The sequence below is a fragment of the Balaenoptera ricei genome, chromosome 9 (assembly GCF_028023285.1).
Source record: "Balaenoptera ricei isolate mBalRic1 chromosome 9, mBalRic1.hap2, whole genome shotgun sequence".
NCBI lineage: Eukaryota > Metazoa > Chordata > Mammalia > Artiodactyla > Balaenopteridae > Balaenoptera > Balaenoptera ricei.
In genome coordinates this window covers 65768509-65784425 of record NC_082647.1, presented here as the reverse complement: position 1 = coordinate 65784425, position 15917 = coordinate 65768509, and the positions used below count along the sequence as shown (strand labels likewise).

Genomic DNA, 15917 nt, shown 5'->3' with positions numbered 1-15917 from the left:
ATGTGGACAATGATTCATTCATTTACTTCTGTGTTATATATTTCATGTAAAATATGCATTTTTTAAAGATTTGGTTAAAATGCCTAGAGCTTAAAAAAAAAAAAAATGCCTAGAGCTTGATGTGGGGTGAGGAGTGAGCATGTTACATAAAGGCAAAGCAGTCCTTCGAATCTTTTCATGTTGGAAATGCATGCCAAAAAATATAGTATATTTAATACACAAAGTCAAGCATGAGAAGGATTCTAAGTGTTGGCATCACATTCAGAATAGCAAGAAATTAACCTCAGAAAGGTTAAAGAAAAATAAAACAGGTTGCATTGGTCCGTGCCTTCATGAGTTGTAGAACTACATCATTCACCATCATGATAATCGGATGTGTCTGCCCAGACTTACGGTGATGCACATTCAGATAATCAGAGTCTCATATGGTTCTATAATGGAAGCCTATGGTGGTTGAAAATGTCCTAGTAATAGGGTGGCTGATATGGAAAAATGGAAATTTCCAAAGTGCTAAGCAGCAAAATTTCCATTTCTTTCTATGGAAAGATTATAAATTAACCTGATATTTGGATATGTTTATGTTTGATTTACTGCTATATATTCTGATACAGTGTCATGCAAAACAGTTCTTATCTACTTAATGTTTATCAACCAAAAACCTTTTAATGTGAGGAAGAGGGATGAAATTATTTTCTGCAGCTCTTACAAGTAAAGAGCTTATTTCCAGGGTCACTTTTTATATAAAAAAATAAGATAGAAGTAACAGCCTCAGAAAGTGACTGGAGATGACAAGTTATGGAGTTACCTGTGCTAGCTGTAGCCCCAACATTTTTTTTTACCCTAATGTTTCCCAGATGACTTATGCCAGGAATGCTGGAGATTTAGCTTAAAAAGAGCAAGGCTTCTAAGGGTTCCATTTAATGGTCAATTAGCTGAGTTTATTAACGTGTCCATTGAATGATCCCCTGTTGTCACAGATCCATTGCTGCTTGTTCAATAGCCACAAGCCAAAATATGTAACCCTGGACGTATCAACAGTGCACACTCTTTATATTTGAGGCTGTATGTTGCTGCCACCACACATCTCTGTGCCTTGAGAAACAACTTAAAGTGCTGGTTCCTTGACTTCTTTGCAGACAAAGCCTCATCCATTCTTATCTCCTTTGGCATCTCAAGTTCTCCCTACCACCATAACAGTTAAAAAGGTAGACTGGGGAGTTGGTTAGAACTCAGTTCAACTCTCTGCTTCTTTAGTCAAACTTCTGCTAATTTGAGACAGTAAAATTAAACTTATTGAGCTTGAATTTCCTTTAAAGTAAAAAATACATATTAATATCCATGTCAGAAATATGCTGTGAAAGATACAAACTTTCAGTTATAAAATAAGTCATGGAGATGTAATGCATAGCATGGTGACTATAGTTAATAATACTATATTGCATATTTAAAAGTTGATAAGAGAATACATCTTAAAAATCTTCATCACAAGGAAAAAATGGTAACTATGTACAGGGACAAATGTTAATTAGACTTATTGTGGTGATCATACACAAATATTGAATCATTATGTTGTACACCTAAAACTAATGTTATATGTCAATTACACCTCAAAAAAAAAGAAGGCTGTTGTCACAATTAGCTGAGATGATGTATATAATATTCATAGCATGGTGCCTGACCAAAGATGGGCAATCAGTAACTTCATTGAATGAATGTTTTCACCCAGGTATAAAGAGAAGTATAAAGGGAAGTCCCACAGAGAATTGAATGATGTTAGGTAGGAAATCCAGATGAATTCGTTTTATATAGCTGCCCTTTCAAGAGGCAATTCAGTTCTAATCAAACCGCAAGAGAATAAAGGCAAACACATCTTAGAGCAATGCTTTTCAAATTTTACCTGTATACAAATCACCCAGGGATCTTTTTAAAATGCAAGTTATGATTTATGGGTGGGATCTGAGAGGCTGTATTTCTAGCAAACTCCAGATGAGGCATATGCTGCCTGTCCACTGAACACACTTTAGCGAAGTCCCAGACCACTTGACTGCATGGTATTTTAAGAAATATTGTACTTAAATCCATATTTGTCTAGTCCAACATTCTGTTTCCTAGGACAACAGCTTAAAGTTAATTCATTTATTCACATAGTAGATTATCTAGTGTCTACTAGGTGCCAGGCACTGTTTTAGGTTCTAAGTATAAAATAATGAACAAGACAGATAAGAATCATGCCCTTATTGAGTTTGTACTCTAGTAGTAGGATCAGATAATAAACATGTAAACAGTTAATTGAAATAGTTTCTAGTGGTGATTAAAACTATCACGAAAATAAACTGAAGTTACTGTGAGATTGTGTATGGTCAGTCAAGGCTCCCCTAGCAAGGAGACAATTGAACTGAAACCTGAATGTTGAGAAGCAGTCTGCTGTGTGAAGATGTGAAAGTTTCATGAAAAGGGAAGAGAGAATGCAAAGGCAACAGTGAGATTGGTCTGTAGGAGGAAAGGAAAAAAAGTCACTGTGGCTAGGGCATAATGCCATTATTTGGATGCAAGACCGTGATGGGCAATCAGGAGCGATTAGAGGGGCAAACAGGGGCAAGGTCACACCTGACAAAGTTGTGGGGCCGTGGTGGGGGGATGTGTGTAGAGGGGGGACTGCCAGGGAGGAAAGTGAAGTAAATGCTGAAATCTTGGAGGTTGGATCCAAAGTGGGTCTTAACAGCTCCACAAAGGGTTAAGGTGGACTCTAGAAGGAATTGGCTTAGAGGAAAATACATCTGGCGAAGCAGAAAAAGGTGAGTGAAAAAGATCTAACGTAAGGTGTGGGACACAGGCTGGGGGAAAAAAAAAAAAAGACTAACTCAAAAAGCAAGAAAGGTTAAAATTGTACATCCCTTAGGTTTACACTACAAGAAACATAAATGGATTATTTATGTCACGCAAATTAATGTAATAGCACACAGGTAGCACACTCTCCTCTAATGTTGCAGGATGAATTAAATTTTTCTGAATGGAAATGATTAAGTATTATAGAAAACACAAAACTATAATTCCTGGTTGACTATAAGCTGTAGCCCCAAACTTGCCTTACTTTTCACAGAATATTGGAAATGAAAGTGAATGAGAGTAGATAGAACAATAAAAGATAGCAACAAAGGAAATAGGACATATGCAGGCCCCTCTTTGCACTAAGAAAAAAGTCTAGTACACACAAGAGTCATTATGTAAATTGTAGAATATTCCATGTTTTGGATTATAATGATTTTTGTACTGTATCTACCATACAATCTATCATGTCATTTATTGGGATATAAGCCAAACTCTAAAGCCAGTGAAAGCAGAATTAAAGGAGATCTTCTCACAGATCAGAGTAACTAAAGAAGAATGAATAATATAATGATGACCCAACAGTCATTTTAGTGAGTCTTACTTACTAGTGAGCAAGCCTAACAATTTAAAGCCTTGCAAACTAGTGGCTATTAACACGTAAGTGCATTCCAATTGACTTCTGATTTTGCCTAATGATTTAAGGCCCTACAAGCTAGTAGCTATTAATGTTAGAGCATTTCCAATTGACTTCTGATTTTCTGTCTTTGTTTTTCAAATACATGAATAAAGGACTGTCCATTCAAATGATGCTCCTAACCCTCCATCAGTGACCAGCAGCTTTGAGTTGTTGGCTTATAGCAACGAGGAAGGGCATGATTAGTCACCCTTTCTCATCTGAATGCCTAATGCCGCAAGGCACACATTTCTGATACACCCATCCAGAATTATGGATATATTCTGTGGCAAAACAGCAGATTAATTTTGCCTGTTTGTATATTGTTTTACTCTGTTCCACTGACCTCATTAGCACCTACACTTAGCAGCTAAGCCACAGAGTTCAGACGTTTTCATACTGTATTTTGGTCATTTATTTGTAATTCTTCTAGTTTTCTTTGCCATTTATTAACAGCAACAATATTTTCTTCTTCACTGACCTTTTGTATATATCCTTTCATTTACTCAAATGCTAGATGAGTGCCGGTCTCTAGAGCTTTGTGAGTAACAGAAAGAGTGGAGTGAGATGAAGCTAGAAAAGAAAAGAGCCACATCATTTGAGGTCTCATAAACTTTTGAGAAATCTGGCCTTCATCTTAAGAGCAGTAGGAAACTACTGGAGAGTTTTAAGCACTGGAGTGACACAATCTTACTTCTGCCATTAGCTTACCTTGCTGTTTTTTCCCCCCTTTCCCAATGGGATCACTGTAGCCAGTGGTTTTATATTACTATCCTATTATTTATGTTTCCTGGCTATTTCCAACTAACAGACTAATTTTTTAGTGAAAGAAAAAGGTTGCCAATTGTACAAAAATAAATTCTCTGGGAGACACAAAAGAGTTTGCAAATAGAGAATATGAGTTGGTTCAGGAAAACAAATGGTACATGCTATGGATAGATTCATTATTTGTGAATGATGGCTTATCTCCAATAATGAAATAAAGGGGGGTAGACATATTTCATTGATGCTCTTTATTGCAAAGATTAATAATATAAGTATAAAAATCACTTCCTGGGCAGGTATCACAGCATAAAATACTTGTAGCAATGTGCTTGATCTACACACCCAAACACTGATAATAAAGAAGCCTCATTTAAGGATCAATCGAGCGATCTATCTATCTTATCTATGTATCTGTTCCTTCCTGGTGTTCTTTTAGCATCTGGCTATAGTATGCAGTGACTCTCTTGGTTTTGCTTTTAACTAAGAACAAGAGGGAAGTAACCTAGTTTATCTTGGTGCCTGGTTTCAGTTGCTCATTTTACATTATTTTAAAATGATAGACTGTTGGTGATGATGTCTTTGCCAGGAGAAGAAGTTGACAGACAGCTGTGCAGAGACGCCATCTTCCCCATCCCTGTTGCCTGCGATGCCCCGTGCCCCAAGGACTGTGTGCTCAGCATGTGGTCTGCGTGGTCTTCCTGCTCCCACACCTGCTCAGGGAAAACCACAGAAGGGAAACAGATACGAGCGCGGTCCATCCTGGCCTATGCAGGAGAGGAAGGTAAGGTCACCAGCTTCAGAAGGGACTTAGGTTTCTTCCAGAAGTTGGGGTGCATTTTCTTTGTGTAGCCTGGATACGATGATGTTTTACAAAAATCAACTTCCAGAAATCCAGCAATCCAAGAAGATTTAATATCTCTTGACATATTGGGCAGCTTTCTCCTGTTCCCCAAAATTAACCTGGAAGATAGATCTTTAATCAAAAAGACTTTGAAAAGTGAACTCACTTTGCCTTTTCTCCCTCCTAATAATTCAAGTTCTTTCTACTTCAAAGTGTTAAACCTGTGAAAAAATTTGAAAATGACTCTCCACATTACAAATGTCAGGTTTCATTGTTTTTTCTCTATTTCAGTAGTCAATTTTCCCCATGAAATTGTATTCTACCTTCTCATAAATAGTAAGCTTTATTTTAAATAATCACCAGCATGACTGTTGCTTGACTAAAAGTTACATGGATTTTCTAGCATTCAGGTTCCTGAGCATAGGCTCTGAGATCCAGAATGTAGATTGTGTTCATTTTTAAAATACGTTGCTCCTAAATCACTTCACCCTATTGGGTGAATAAAGCACAGGTTTTTCATATATTCATAGCTCAGTTGTTCAAGCTTTATTGTCGAGAAATACAAGGCTCTTGGTAATTGTCTCTCAAGCTTGTATCCAGATGCTAATTTGGCCTCTGTGTGATATAATGTCATATTTAATCTTGTCATTCTGGAAAATAACACAGGAGTAAGGAAAACGTAGAAATAAGTCAAGTTCTGTCACATTAAGGCGTGTTCTGTCTCAAGAATATAGGCGTATGTTATTTAAATGTTATCAGGCTGAATGACACTTCTCCATTCACATTTAACACTAGTAAATAATGATTTCTATTTGTAGTAAGCACATGTTTCTTTATGTAAACCTCCAAGTAATCCATTTTGGAGGAGTTTTCATATTGCCTATTTCATTTTTCTGTTTATGAAGCATTTTAGTGATAGAAATCTGCTAGTATTCTTACTTAATCATACTTGCTATCTGTGTATGTGATTCTATGCAAAAATATAACTACCTTGGACTTAAGACGTAGGAGAAAATTTAACATATTTAAAATAGTCAACCTATGAGAAAATTTAGAATTTTCTTTAAAGTGTCCAAAAACCTTTTTCTTGTCACCTGAATATAATTTTTATTATTTGCTACCAAAAGAAAAATGTATCTATGGAACCTAATAGAAAAATAGAACCTCTTAGAGACAAAATTATATTCCTTATGTTGTCAAACAATAACTCTAACCTTGTATAGATTATATTCAGACTTCACACTCTATCAGCTCAGATTATGTCTTGGACTTCATTAAAATTAGATCTGTGGTCACCCTGCTTCCTATAAATCCATTATGCTCTGCAGACACTTGCTGTGTGACTAGTAATAAGTGACTTTTCGCCCTATGAGTCACATGGCTGAGATTTTGCCATGCTTGCAGAACTCACCAGATCATTATTTCTATAGACATGATGCTTCACACTGAAAGGTCATGGAATGCTTTAAAGGCAAAAATTTATGATTGTTGTTTGGTATGTATCATCCACTTAGTTTGAAAGTGTGGGACTTCGATAATTTTTAATGAAGGCTAATAGCTGCATCATAAGCAACCCATGCTGGAAAATTACAGATGTGTATATAGTTAATCATAAAGGCATGAATTCGAAACATAATTTTAAATGGAAACTGTAGAGGAAACTCTGGCAGTGAGGAATCTGCTGCTATTTGTCTCTGTTAATAACAGCTACAAAAACTGGTATAATTATGTGAAATATTTAGTGAAGAATTTATCTTTCAAAAACGATATAATACCTATTATTTGCTGGACACTGAAACACATTTTCTTTTCTTCAAAATAAGCCTTTTCTAATTCTGAGCTATTTTTTAAATGATTTAGGAACTGCATTTGCAGGAAGTTTTAAAATATGTTTCCCTGCCAATTAGCTAACCCTTTATAATTCTATACAAAAGCAGGTATTTCTGTTATTCCCCAAGAATTAGTATTTTGTATGTGTCATAAATGTTCTTAATTATCTGTGGATCAGAAAATTACTGTGATAACCTTAAGGGAAAAGATCACATTAATAAACTTATATATTGAGTAAACATAAGACATGAAATTATACAACTTTCTGGTGAAATAACTTACAGGACAAATGTATTTATCTGCATTTACAAAATAAATGCTGCAACCTATACATTTGTACTTTTGTTTATCTCAGTAGTATAACCTCTTTGTATTAATAAGGAAACATTAAGTTGTACTGCAGTAACAGCCCATAAGTTCAGTACCTTAAAAAAACAATTATTTTTCCCTCTTGGGAATTTTGCTGCAGTGACTCTCCAAGGCAGTCTGTCCTACATGAAATGTCTCAGCATTGCACCTGCATATGAAGGCCTACCTCACAATCCTCATGCCGGAGGAAGAAGATAGCTGGGGAATCTATCTGCTGATTTAAAAGCATCAGCAATTAAATTCTTTCATCCAGAAGTGATTTGTGTCGTTTCCACTGACATTTCATTATCAAAGCAAATCATATAATCATGACTTGAAGTTGAACCTAATTTTAAGCGGGGCAGGGGAAATATAGTCCTACTGTGTGCTAGAAAGAGAGGAGTGCTGGCTACTGGTCTTACCCCTGGCTTACCGGTCTTTTTTTTATATGTCTGTATGCATGTGTGTGTCTACCTCTATGTCTATATGTATATCTATTTCCATATGTGTGTGTGTGTGTGTGTGTGTGTGTGAGATAGAGGATTATTCCATATGGCCCCAGTGCAGTAGATAAGCTCTCCATTGTTAAAATGTTATGACTTATTATTTCTTTGTTCCTATTAAAAGAATGATAGAATAATAGAATAGCACTTCCTTTTCCTCATGTTATACTTTCTTTTTGCTTTCCTTCCCTTCCTTTCTAGGCTCTGTATCTCTCTTCCTGAACAATTTTATCTGCAAAATCATTAAGTGGAACCAAGCAGTTGAGCATCTGTGCCAGCAGGTGGGGGGTCTGCAGTGGTCCAGAGTGGGTTGTCAGAGCCCAGGCTGAGTGAGATGAGCATCCCCAGTAGGAAAAGGATGGCCTGGCATGAAGTGTCAGAGACACTGAGCAGTCTAAAGGGGTCGGGAGGTGGGGGGGGCATGGATTATATAAGAGGGTAAAAGCAGCGACCAAACACAGGATGCCAGGGCACGAGCAGGGTGAAGAGAGAATCCCAGCATTGAAGCAGCCAGCCCAGTGTGGGGTGTTGGAGCCAAGCAGGGATGAAGAGGGTTTCAGTAATGTGGGGTGGCCGAATGCAGGGTGTCAGAGTATGGGCAGAGTGATGAAGATATCTTATGGGTACAGCAATGAAGATGGAAGTGAGAGATTGGAATAATCTGGGGTGGGGGAGTGACCAAATAGGTACATGTATTAAACACAATAGGAGTTGGGTTTCTTATTGCTAGAGAAGGAAGTTATAAGTATGTTAAGAAAGAAAACTAGAATAAACTCTATTGTATTATATTGGAACTTGAAGTTATCAGTGTGAATTCATGGTGTCCAATTTACAAATCTAGACATAGAAATAAAATACAAACATAAGTATGATATATATTCATATTATGGATGTATACATATATTAGCTCTGTCCACTGAAATGACATGAGAGCAGCAGGACCATAATAGCAATAAGTGCATTCGGCACTCAAATCTTGGTGTCTAATGCCATTCTCCAATGAAAGGAACCAGGGCTTTTTGGAGAAATAGCTGATTCTAAGGCTGAGATAGGAAAAGTACAAGATGTGCCTGGAGAATCTTGTGCCAGAAAGGAAGGAAGAGGAGAATATGTCAAAAGGTCACAGAAGCTAGCTTGAAGGGTCTCCCACTGGCCACATACAGGAATAATGTGAATGCCAAAATAACGATAACAGCTAGTTATAACTCTTTAAATAAGAGAGGAAACCATGGATCCATACTTGATATAAATAAATGTATTAATTGAAAGTCTGATGAAGAGCATTATATTTACAATCTTAAGTATCCTCCTAATGAAGAAGTTTGACAGACACCACCTTAATCCAGTGATCAAAGCTTACATCATCAGTAATGGGGCACATGCAAAGCGTGTGTTCCTGGTGTGGTGCAATGAGAACATGACATCACATCTGTAACATCCCTGTCACAGATACATATTGTAGAATCTAATCATGAGGAAAGATCTGGCAAACCCTAGCTGAAAGACATTGTACAAAATAACTGGCCCTTAAACTTCAGAAGTGTCTAAATTATGAAAATTAAGGAAAGACTGAGGAAGATTGAAGGAGACTAACAAGTCATAACATCTAAATGCAACACTTGATTCTGAACTAGGTCCTTTTGCTATAAAGAATATTTTGGGATAGTTGGCAAACTTGAATGGGTCTGAGGATTAGATGGAAATAATGTATCAGTGTTAATTTCCTAATCTTAAATATTGAATGTGCTTATGTGTAGGAAAATGCCCTTGACTGCAGGAAATACACATTGAAGCTTTTAGGGTAATAGGGTATCATTTCAATACGTTCTTCCAAGTGATCCAAGGGAAGAAACTATTGATAATACTTTTAATTTTCCTACAATTATTGAGGTTGGTTCAAAGTTAAACAAAAAATAATAGAATGAAAACAATTTGAATACAATTGCTTTTCATAGCATCTTGAGTAACATTATGTAACCTATTATTTTGTGTATCGGCAGTACACAAAAATGTCATAAAATGCCTCTTACTGAAATATTGTCATTTGGAAACCAAATCACAAATGATAGCAACTGGAGATAGATAATATACTGGAGAAAGTAAAAATATTTCTTTTCAACTTAAAAAATAAAATTTGTGTGTGTGTTTGTGTCTTACTTCCAAAGCCTTGACTTTTAGTTAAATAAGATTAGTAATTTGCTTTTTGATTTGTTTGATACTTTGAGGTAAAAATCTTCCTTGTATTTTGTAAAACTACAGGATGGATTCCAAGAGCTACTTCACAGTTATTTCAGGAGTTCTAAAAGGATGCCGTCTTTTAACATTTAAGTCTGGCATATTTTTAATATAAATAGTAGTAAGTTGAATTTTAATGAAAAATTTAAAACTGATGTTAGGTTTATGGCCTTCTCCATTTTTTTAACTTGTGTTACAGATTCTTAACAAACTTGGTTTAAAAAGGAAAAATGATTTTCAAAATGTTTTCCACTGAGTGTAGCAGTAACTTGTTAGTTCTCATTATAGATTCAATTATCCTTACAAAGCAAGAAATGAGAGAATATTTATTTTTGTAAAGTTCAAAATGATCTGATATTATAACTTCAGCAAAATGTTAGTGTGTCTTTACACCTGCTTTGTACATGCAGAGAATGGAGACAATTGAATAAAATTAGGCCAAATTTTTTCTCAAATAATTAGTATCTTCAAAAATTATATTTTGCAGTATAAAACATTGGGGAGAGGAATATTTCTATTTTATCTTGCTTAGTTTTTATAGTTAAATGATTTTAATTCTAAGAATCAGGGAGTATTTATATTTCCTAGAGGAATTTGAAGAACCCAGGATCTATTTTATGTGTATATACACACATAACTGTGACTTCTAAGCAAATACTGCCACTTCCTCATCTTCCTACTACTGACTTTGAAAAAGGAGTTCTGCTTCAGTCTGTTCCTACAGGACCACCAGACAGGATTTATGCAGACTCCACACTGGGACGTCTTCTACCTTTTACTACAAGAGGAAAAAAGTAGAAGGGGTAGCAGCTGCAGCAGAGTCTCTTGAGGTTCTCTATGGCTAACGCGCTTCCAATTAAATTCCCTGAAATCATGCCATTGCCAATGTTCTTTTCATCCACAGTGGTCTGCTATCAAAGTGATTAGGGCTGCAGTAGCAGGCAAAGTTACAAGTATCTTAAAACTGTTATTCATAGTACACTGTAACTGCTTCTTCTTAGCCTGAGCCCAGTCTACTTCCTTATTGCCAGTAACTTCCCTGTGTGGACTCTGTACTCCAATTGACTGCATCAGTGTTACTAATTCCCAGGGTCATGCCTGCCTGAGTACCTTTGCTTTTATTTATTTTTTCTTCTGCTTAAATAAAATCCTCCCTTCCTTTTCTCCCTTCCCAGAACTCTGCTTATTAAACTACTACTCCTTCAAAACTCATACCAATGCCTTATCTCAATAACCTGAGTCATTTTTAGTACCCCCCCAAACTAACGTAATCTTACACTTTTGAATCCCAATTATACTAAATACCTCTTTTAACATAATTATTATATTCTACCTAGAATTATACTCATTTTTTTGCTCAACTTATCCCCCTATTACTTTTCTCCATTGCATTATAAGATCCTTGAGAGTAGCAAGAATTATTTCTCACCCCTCTAGATATCCCTTGAAGCACAGGTAACCATTGCATATTGCAGTCAGTACATAGGTTTCTAATTAATGTTTTGAAAAGGTTCTTTTTTTTTTCAATTGGCCATCTAAATTGTAAGGACTTCAATGCCAGACCCAGTAACACCATAGTTCTGTTAAATGTTTCCTAATCAAGCTTTTTATGGGCTTGATGTGGGGAGGAAAAGTCACTTTTTCATTCCTAAGAGAGAAGTTTCACATAATAGTTGGTATTTTCATATGAACATGAAAGTTTATTTATATAGCAGGATTTCATCAAAGTATGATAAAGTCTTTCCTTTTGGTGGAATGATAGAAAATCTAAATAGTCACATTAGTATGAAGCACATGTTTTTATGTATAAGAGGATTTTTTAAAAAATACGCTTATCACTAATTTTGTCACAGATGACATTTTATAATCTCCCCAGTACTACAGAAAAGGGAATATTCCCAGATGTCTGGAATTAGATCTTCCGATAAATAATAAGTAAATTCAGTATTATATCTATCAATTTTTCAACCATAAAATTATTCCCCAAATAACATGACCATGCTGCAGTGACTGATTACTCCAAGCCATGCTTTCCAAATTGCCACATTGTTATTATAATTAAGACCACATTGGGGCTTATCTGTGCAAGTATCTTGACATCAGCCCAAAACTGCTGATGTGGCTTTAATGTGGATTGGGGCAAGAAAATAAATAGTCTTTATGTCTGTAAACTTAACAGTTATCTTGTAGCTCCTGGACACATTATGCTGATGTTGTAGAAGTTCTTATTTTTTTCAAAGCCAAGCAGTGAATTCCAATGTCAAAAGCAATTCAGAGTTTTAAAATCACAATTTAAATAGCATACGTATACTCAAAGTGAAAATGGGGTAAGTAAAGACACACATTATTTTGTTGAAGAAGGATAATTTCACCATTAATATGAAGGTATGGTTAAAATGGTTATGTAAAATGTCTACAATTAGCATGTGTTTTCCTGAGAAATAAGGCTGGACAAATCTCGAGCCTCAGGGAAATGAGTAATAGAGTGTTCATTTATTTCTCCCCAGTCCAATTAGCAGGTTTAGGAGTCGTTCTTATACAAATCCTAAACTTATTGCTTCCAGTGATGGAAGATAGAATATGAACTGTGACAGATGTTTTCACCTTCATGAAGCAGGGGACAGCAATGAAATGCTGTTTAATGCAGGTTATTCGGATCCCATGTTCAACACTGCATAAGTGATTATAAATCGCAGTTAAATTCTCACGTAAACTGCCTACTGATTTATATGCTGAGTAGCGGGATGTCCTTACTCACAAATGAAATGATACCTGAAGATCAACTCAGGGTGTGGTTTTGTTTATGACTTTTACCCAAATCTCAAGCTTTAGAGGCCATCTTCCATATTAGGGTCACTAGCTATTGAATCACTTTTTCTTATTTTTTTTTTTTAACTTTTTTAGACTTGCTTTCCTAATATCTAAAACCCACCTCTTATTATGTTCAATATTTCCTCCATTTACTATTACAAATATGTGTGATGAACACCCAAGGTTTCTGCCATTCCACATGAACAACCAGTTATTTTCTGTTCTTAAGATGAAACCCAGAGACTGCATAAGTTTGACTAGATCAAATTGTTAATAAAGTAAGCAATAAATTCCTCCAATACTCTGCTTTTAACAATATAAAGCTTTTTATTTTCATAGTTGACATTATAAATAAAATAGTGGTAAGAAACTTCCTAAATTCCTGTTACTGTGGCCGCATCATTTAATCTGTATGGGCTCATCCACTTTATAATTTTTAACTTGTACAGCAGCTGTGGATATTAAATGAGGTCCCATCTACAAAGTACTTATAATGGGGCTAGCACATAAAAAAGTTCCATATTGACAACTCCACACCATATTCTGTTGATTAAAGGACACATCTGTTTGACCCTTCATCATCTCTGTAATTACTACATCTTACAATGGATGCATTTTTTAAAATTTTTATTGGAGTATAGTTGATTTACAGTGTTGGGTTTCAGGTGTACAGCAAAGTGAATCAGTTACACATATACATATATCCATTCTTATTTTTTTATATATTCTTTTCCCGTATAGGCCATTAAAGAGTATTGAGTAGAGTTCCCTGTGCTATACAACAGATTCTTATTACGTATTTGATATATAGTAGTGTGTATATGTCAATCCCAATCTCCCAATTTATCCCTCCCCCCCTTACCCCCTGCTAACCATAAGTTTATTTTCTACATCCGTAACTCTATTTCTGTTTTGTAAATAAGTTCATTTGTATGCTTTTTTTTAGATTCCACTTGTAAGCAATATCATATGATATTTGTCTTTCTATGTCTGACTTACTTCACACGTATGATAATCTTTAGGTCCATCCATGTTGCCGCAAATGGCATTATTTTGTTCTTTGTTATGGCTGAGTAATATTCCATTGTATGTATGTACCACATCTTCTTTATCCACAATGGATGCATTTTAAAATCACTGTGGCCAAGCAGCAGTTATAACACAGTTTTCATTGCTAGTACATGTGAATTTCATTGTTATTCCTGGTAGCAATAGCAACCTCATGATACTTCTGCCAAAAACAGAGAAACAAAAACAGCTAAGGGCCATTTGAGGAAGGAAAATAAACCGTTCCTCAGTTGCTTGCTTAAACCTCTCATTCATAGACATCTTCTGGTATGATTAAAAATGCAGCAGCATCAGAACTTAGAAATAGGTACCGGTATCCTGGAAGAAAACGCTGGAGACAACAGGGGAACACTCTTGAAGAAATCCTGCATCATGAACACGTTCGATGCCACACAGATGATAGTGTAGGAGAACACAAACTTTGATGAGTATGAGTCTAAAAGCTACTTGAAAGATTTGGATTCTGAATGTAAAGAAGTTTTAGGAATACCTTCCCTTTTAAAGTATGTAAAAGGGTTATATTTTTAAAAATTATGTCAGTAAGTCATACAAAGCTATTTCAATAAGCATACAGTAAAAATTAGAGTTGATAAAAAGTATTGTAGTTTAATTTGCAGCCATTTCTCTTTCTTTGGGACACATAAAATGATGGTCTATCCCACAGTCAATCACATCTTAGATTTGAAGAAATACGATACTATCATTACTACATGGCTTCTCCAATAATGCTATGGAAGGTCAGAAAGCATCAGTTGATTTTAAAACCCCTGTTTCTAATCACCCTAAATCCTAATTCATTGAAGTAAGCAGCACTTTGAAGCCTGTAATTAAGGCTTTCATTTTGAGGGATAACATTTGAAAACACACTGGGTTTTCTCCATCCACAGAGTCTCAATGCCCATGTTTCCCCTGGTTAGCAATTACATAGACTTTATTTGGTCCTCATTTTCATCTTCTCTAGTGAATAATGGCCTCTCTCTTTGAGGTCCTCCTGAGTGCCCCAAACCAAATATCATATATACCACATAGTTTAAATTTTAAGCCAGACCATGCCAAATGAGATAAGATTACTATGCAATTTGCCTTCCTAGCAGCGCGCTGGTCACATGTGCTAATAAGTGGCAGGTATCATTGTTATTGTTAATTACAAGGAACAGAGAATGGTCAGGTTCCTGTTGGCACTATATCTAATCTGCTGATGTTGTCCATTTTTATAGGTGGAGCTCAGTGTCCAAATAGCAGTGCTTTGCAAGAGGTGCGCAGCTGTAACGAGCATCCCTGTACTGTGTACCACTGGCAAACTGGTCCCTGGGGCCAGTGCATCGAGGACACCTCAGTTTCATCCTTCAACACAACTACAACTTGGAATGGGGAGACCTCTTGCTCTGTTGGCATGCAGACAAGAAAAGTCATCTGTGTGCGGGTCAATGTTGGCCAAGTGGGACCCAAAAAGTAAGGGCTTTAGAATGACAACAGTAAATCCTGTGGCCAACCATGCAGGGATTGGCTCAGGCTTTACTTGCTTCATGAAATGAAGCATTTGATTCTTATCATACCTGGCCTCAAGAGTAAGACTTCTTTGTTTTGAATGCAGCCACTGATAAAATTGTAACAGCTTGAGAGTCTTGTACCTGGGATCCATAAATTCTCTAGAAATCTTTCTATGTGGTATCTACTTTCAGTGTTACAGTAGCAGTTTCTGCTTTTATTGAGCTAGTGAAGCAATGAAAAAACTGCTTGCTTTGGGCCTGGCTGATCAATAATGACAGTATACGAAGTCCTAGCAGTGGAGATCATCCATGACCTCCTTTATATCCGTAGGCTATGGAGGCTGCCGATCTAGTTTAATTGGGCAGTAGCCCTCTATGCTCTGCCTTTCATTTCCCCTAGAAAGTACTATATCAAAAATACTGAGGCCAAACTTATTACATCTTTTAATGGTTAAATGAATATGCCATTTGTTCCCAAGAGAGAGCCTTAGGATAGGATGAGTGTTATAATAAGCAGAAAAACC

The 15917-nt window shown here is 36.1% G+C and overlaps 1 protein-coding gene across 1 annotated transcript in view; it reads left to right on the top strand.

Annotated features, from left to right (window-relative positions):
- THSD7A (thrombospondin type 1 domain containing 7A) overlaps window positions 1–15917 on the top strand; it is a 455098-nt gene that overhangs the window by 349820 nt on the left and 89361 nt on the right. The window contains exons 7-8 of the mRNA XM_059933940.1: window positions 4854–5048; window positions 15121–15355. Of these exons, the coding sequence (XP_059789923.1) occupies window positions 4854–5048; window positions 15121–15355 (430 nt within the window). The remainder of the gene's footprint in view (window positions 1–4853; window positions 5049–15120; window positions 15356–15917) is intronic.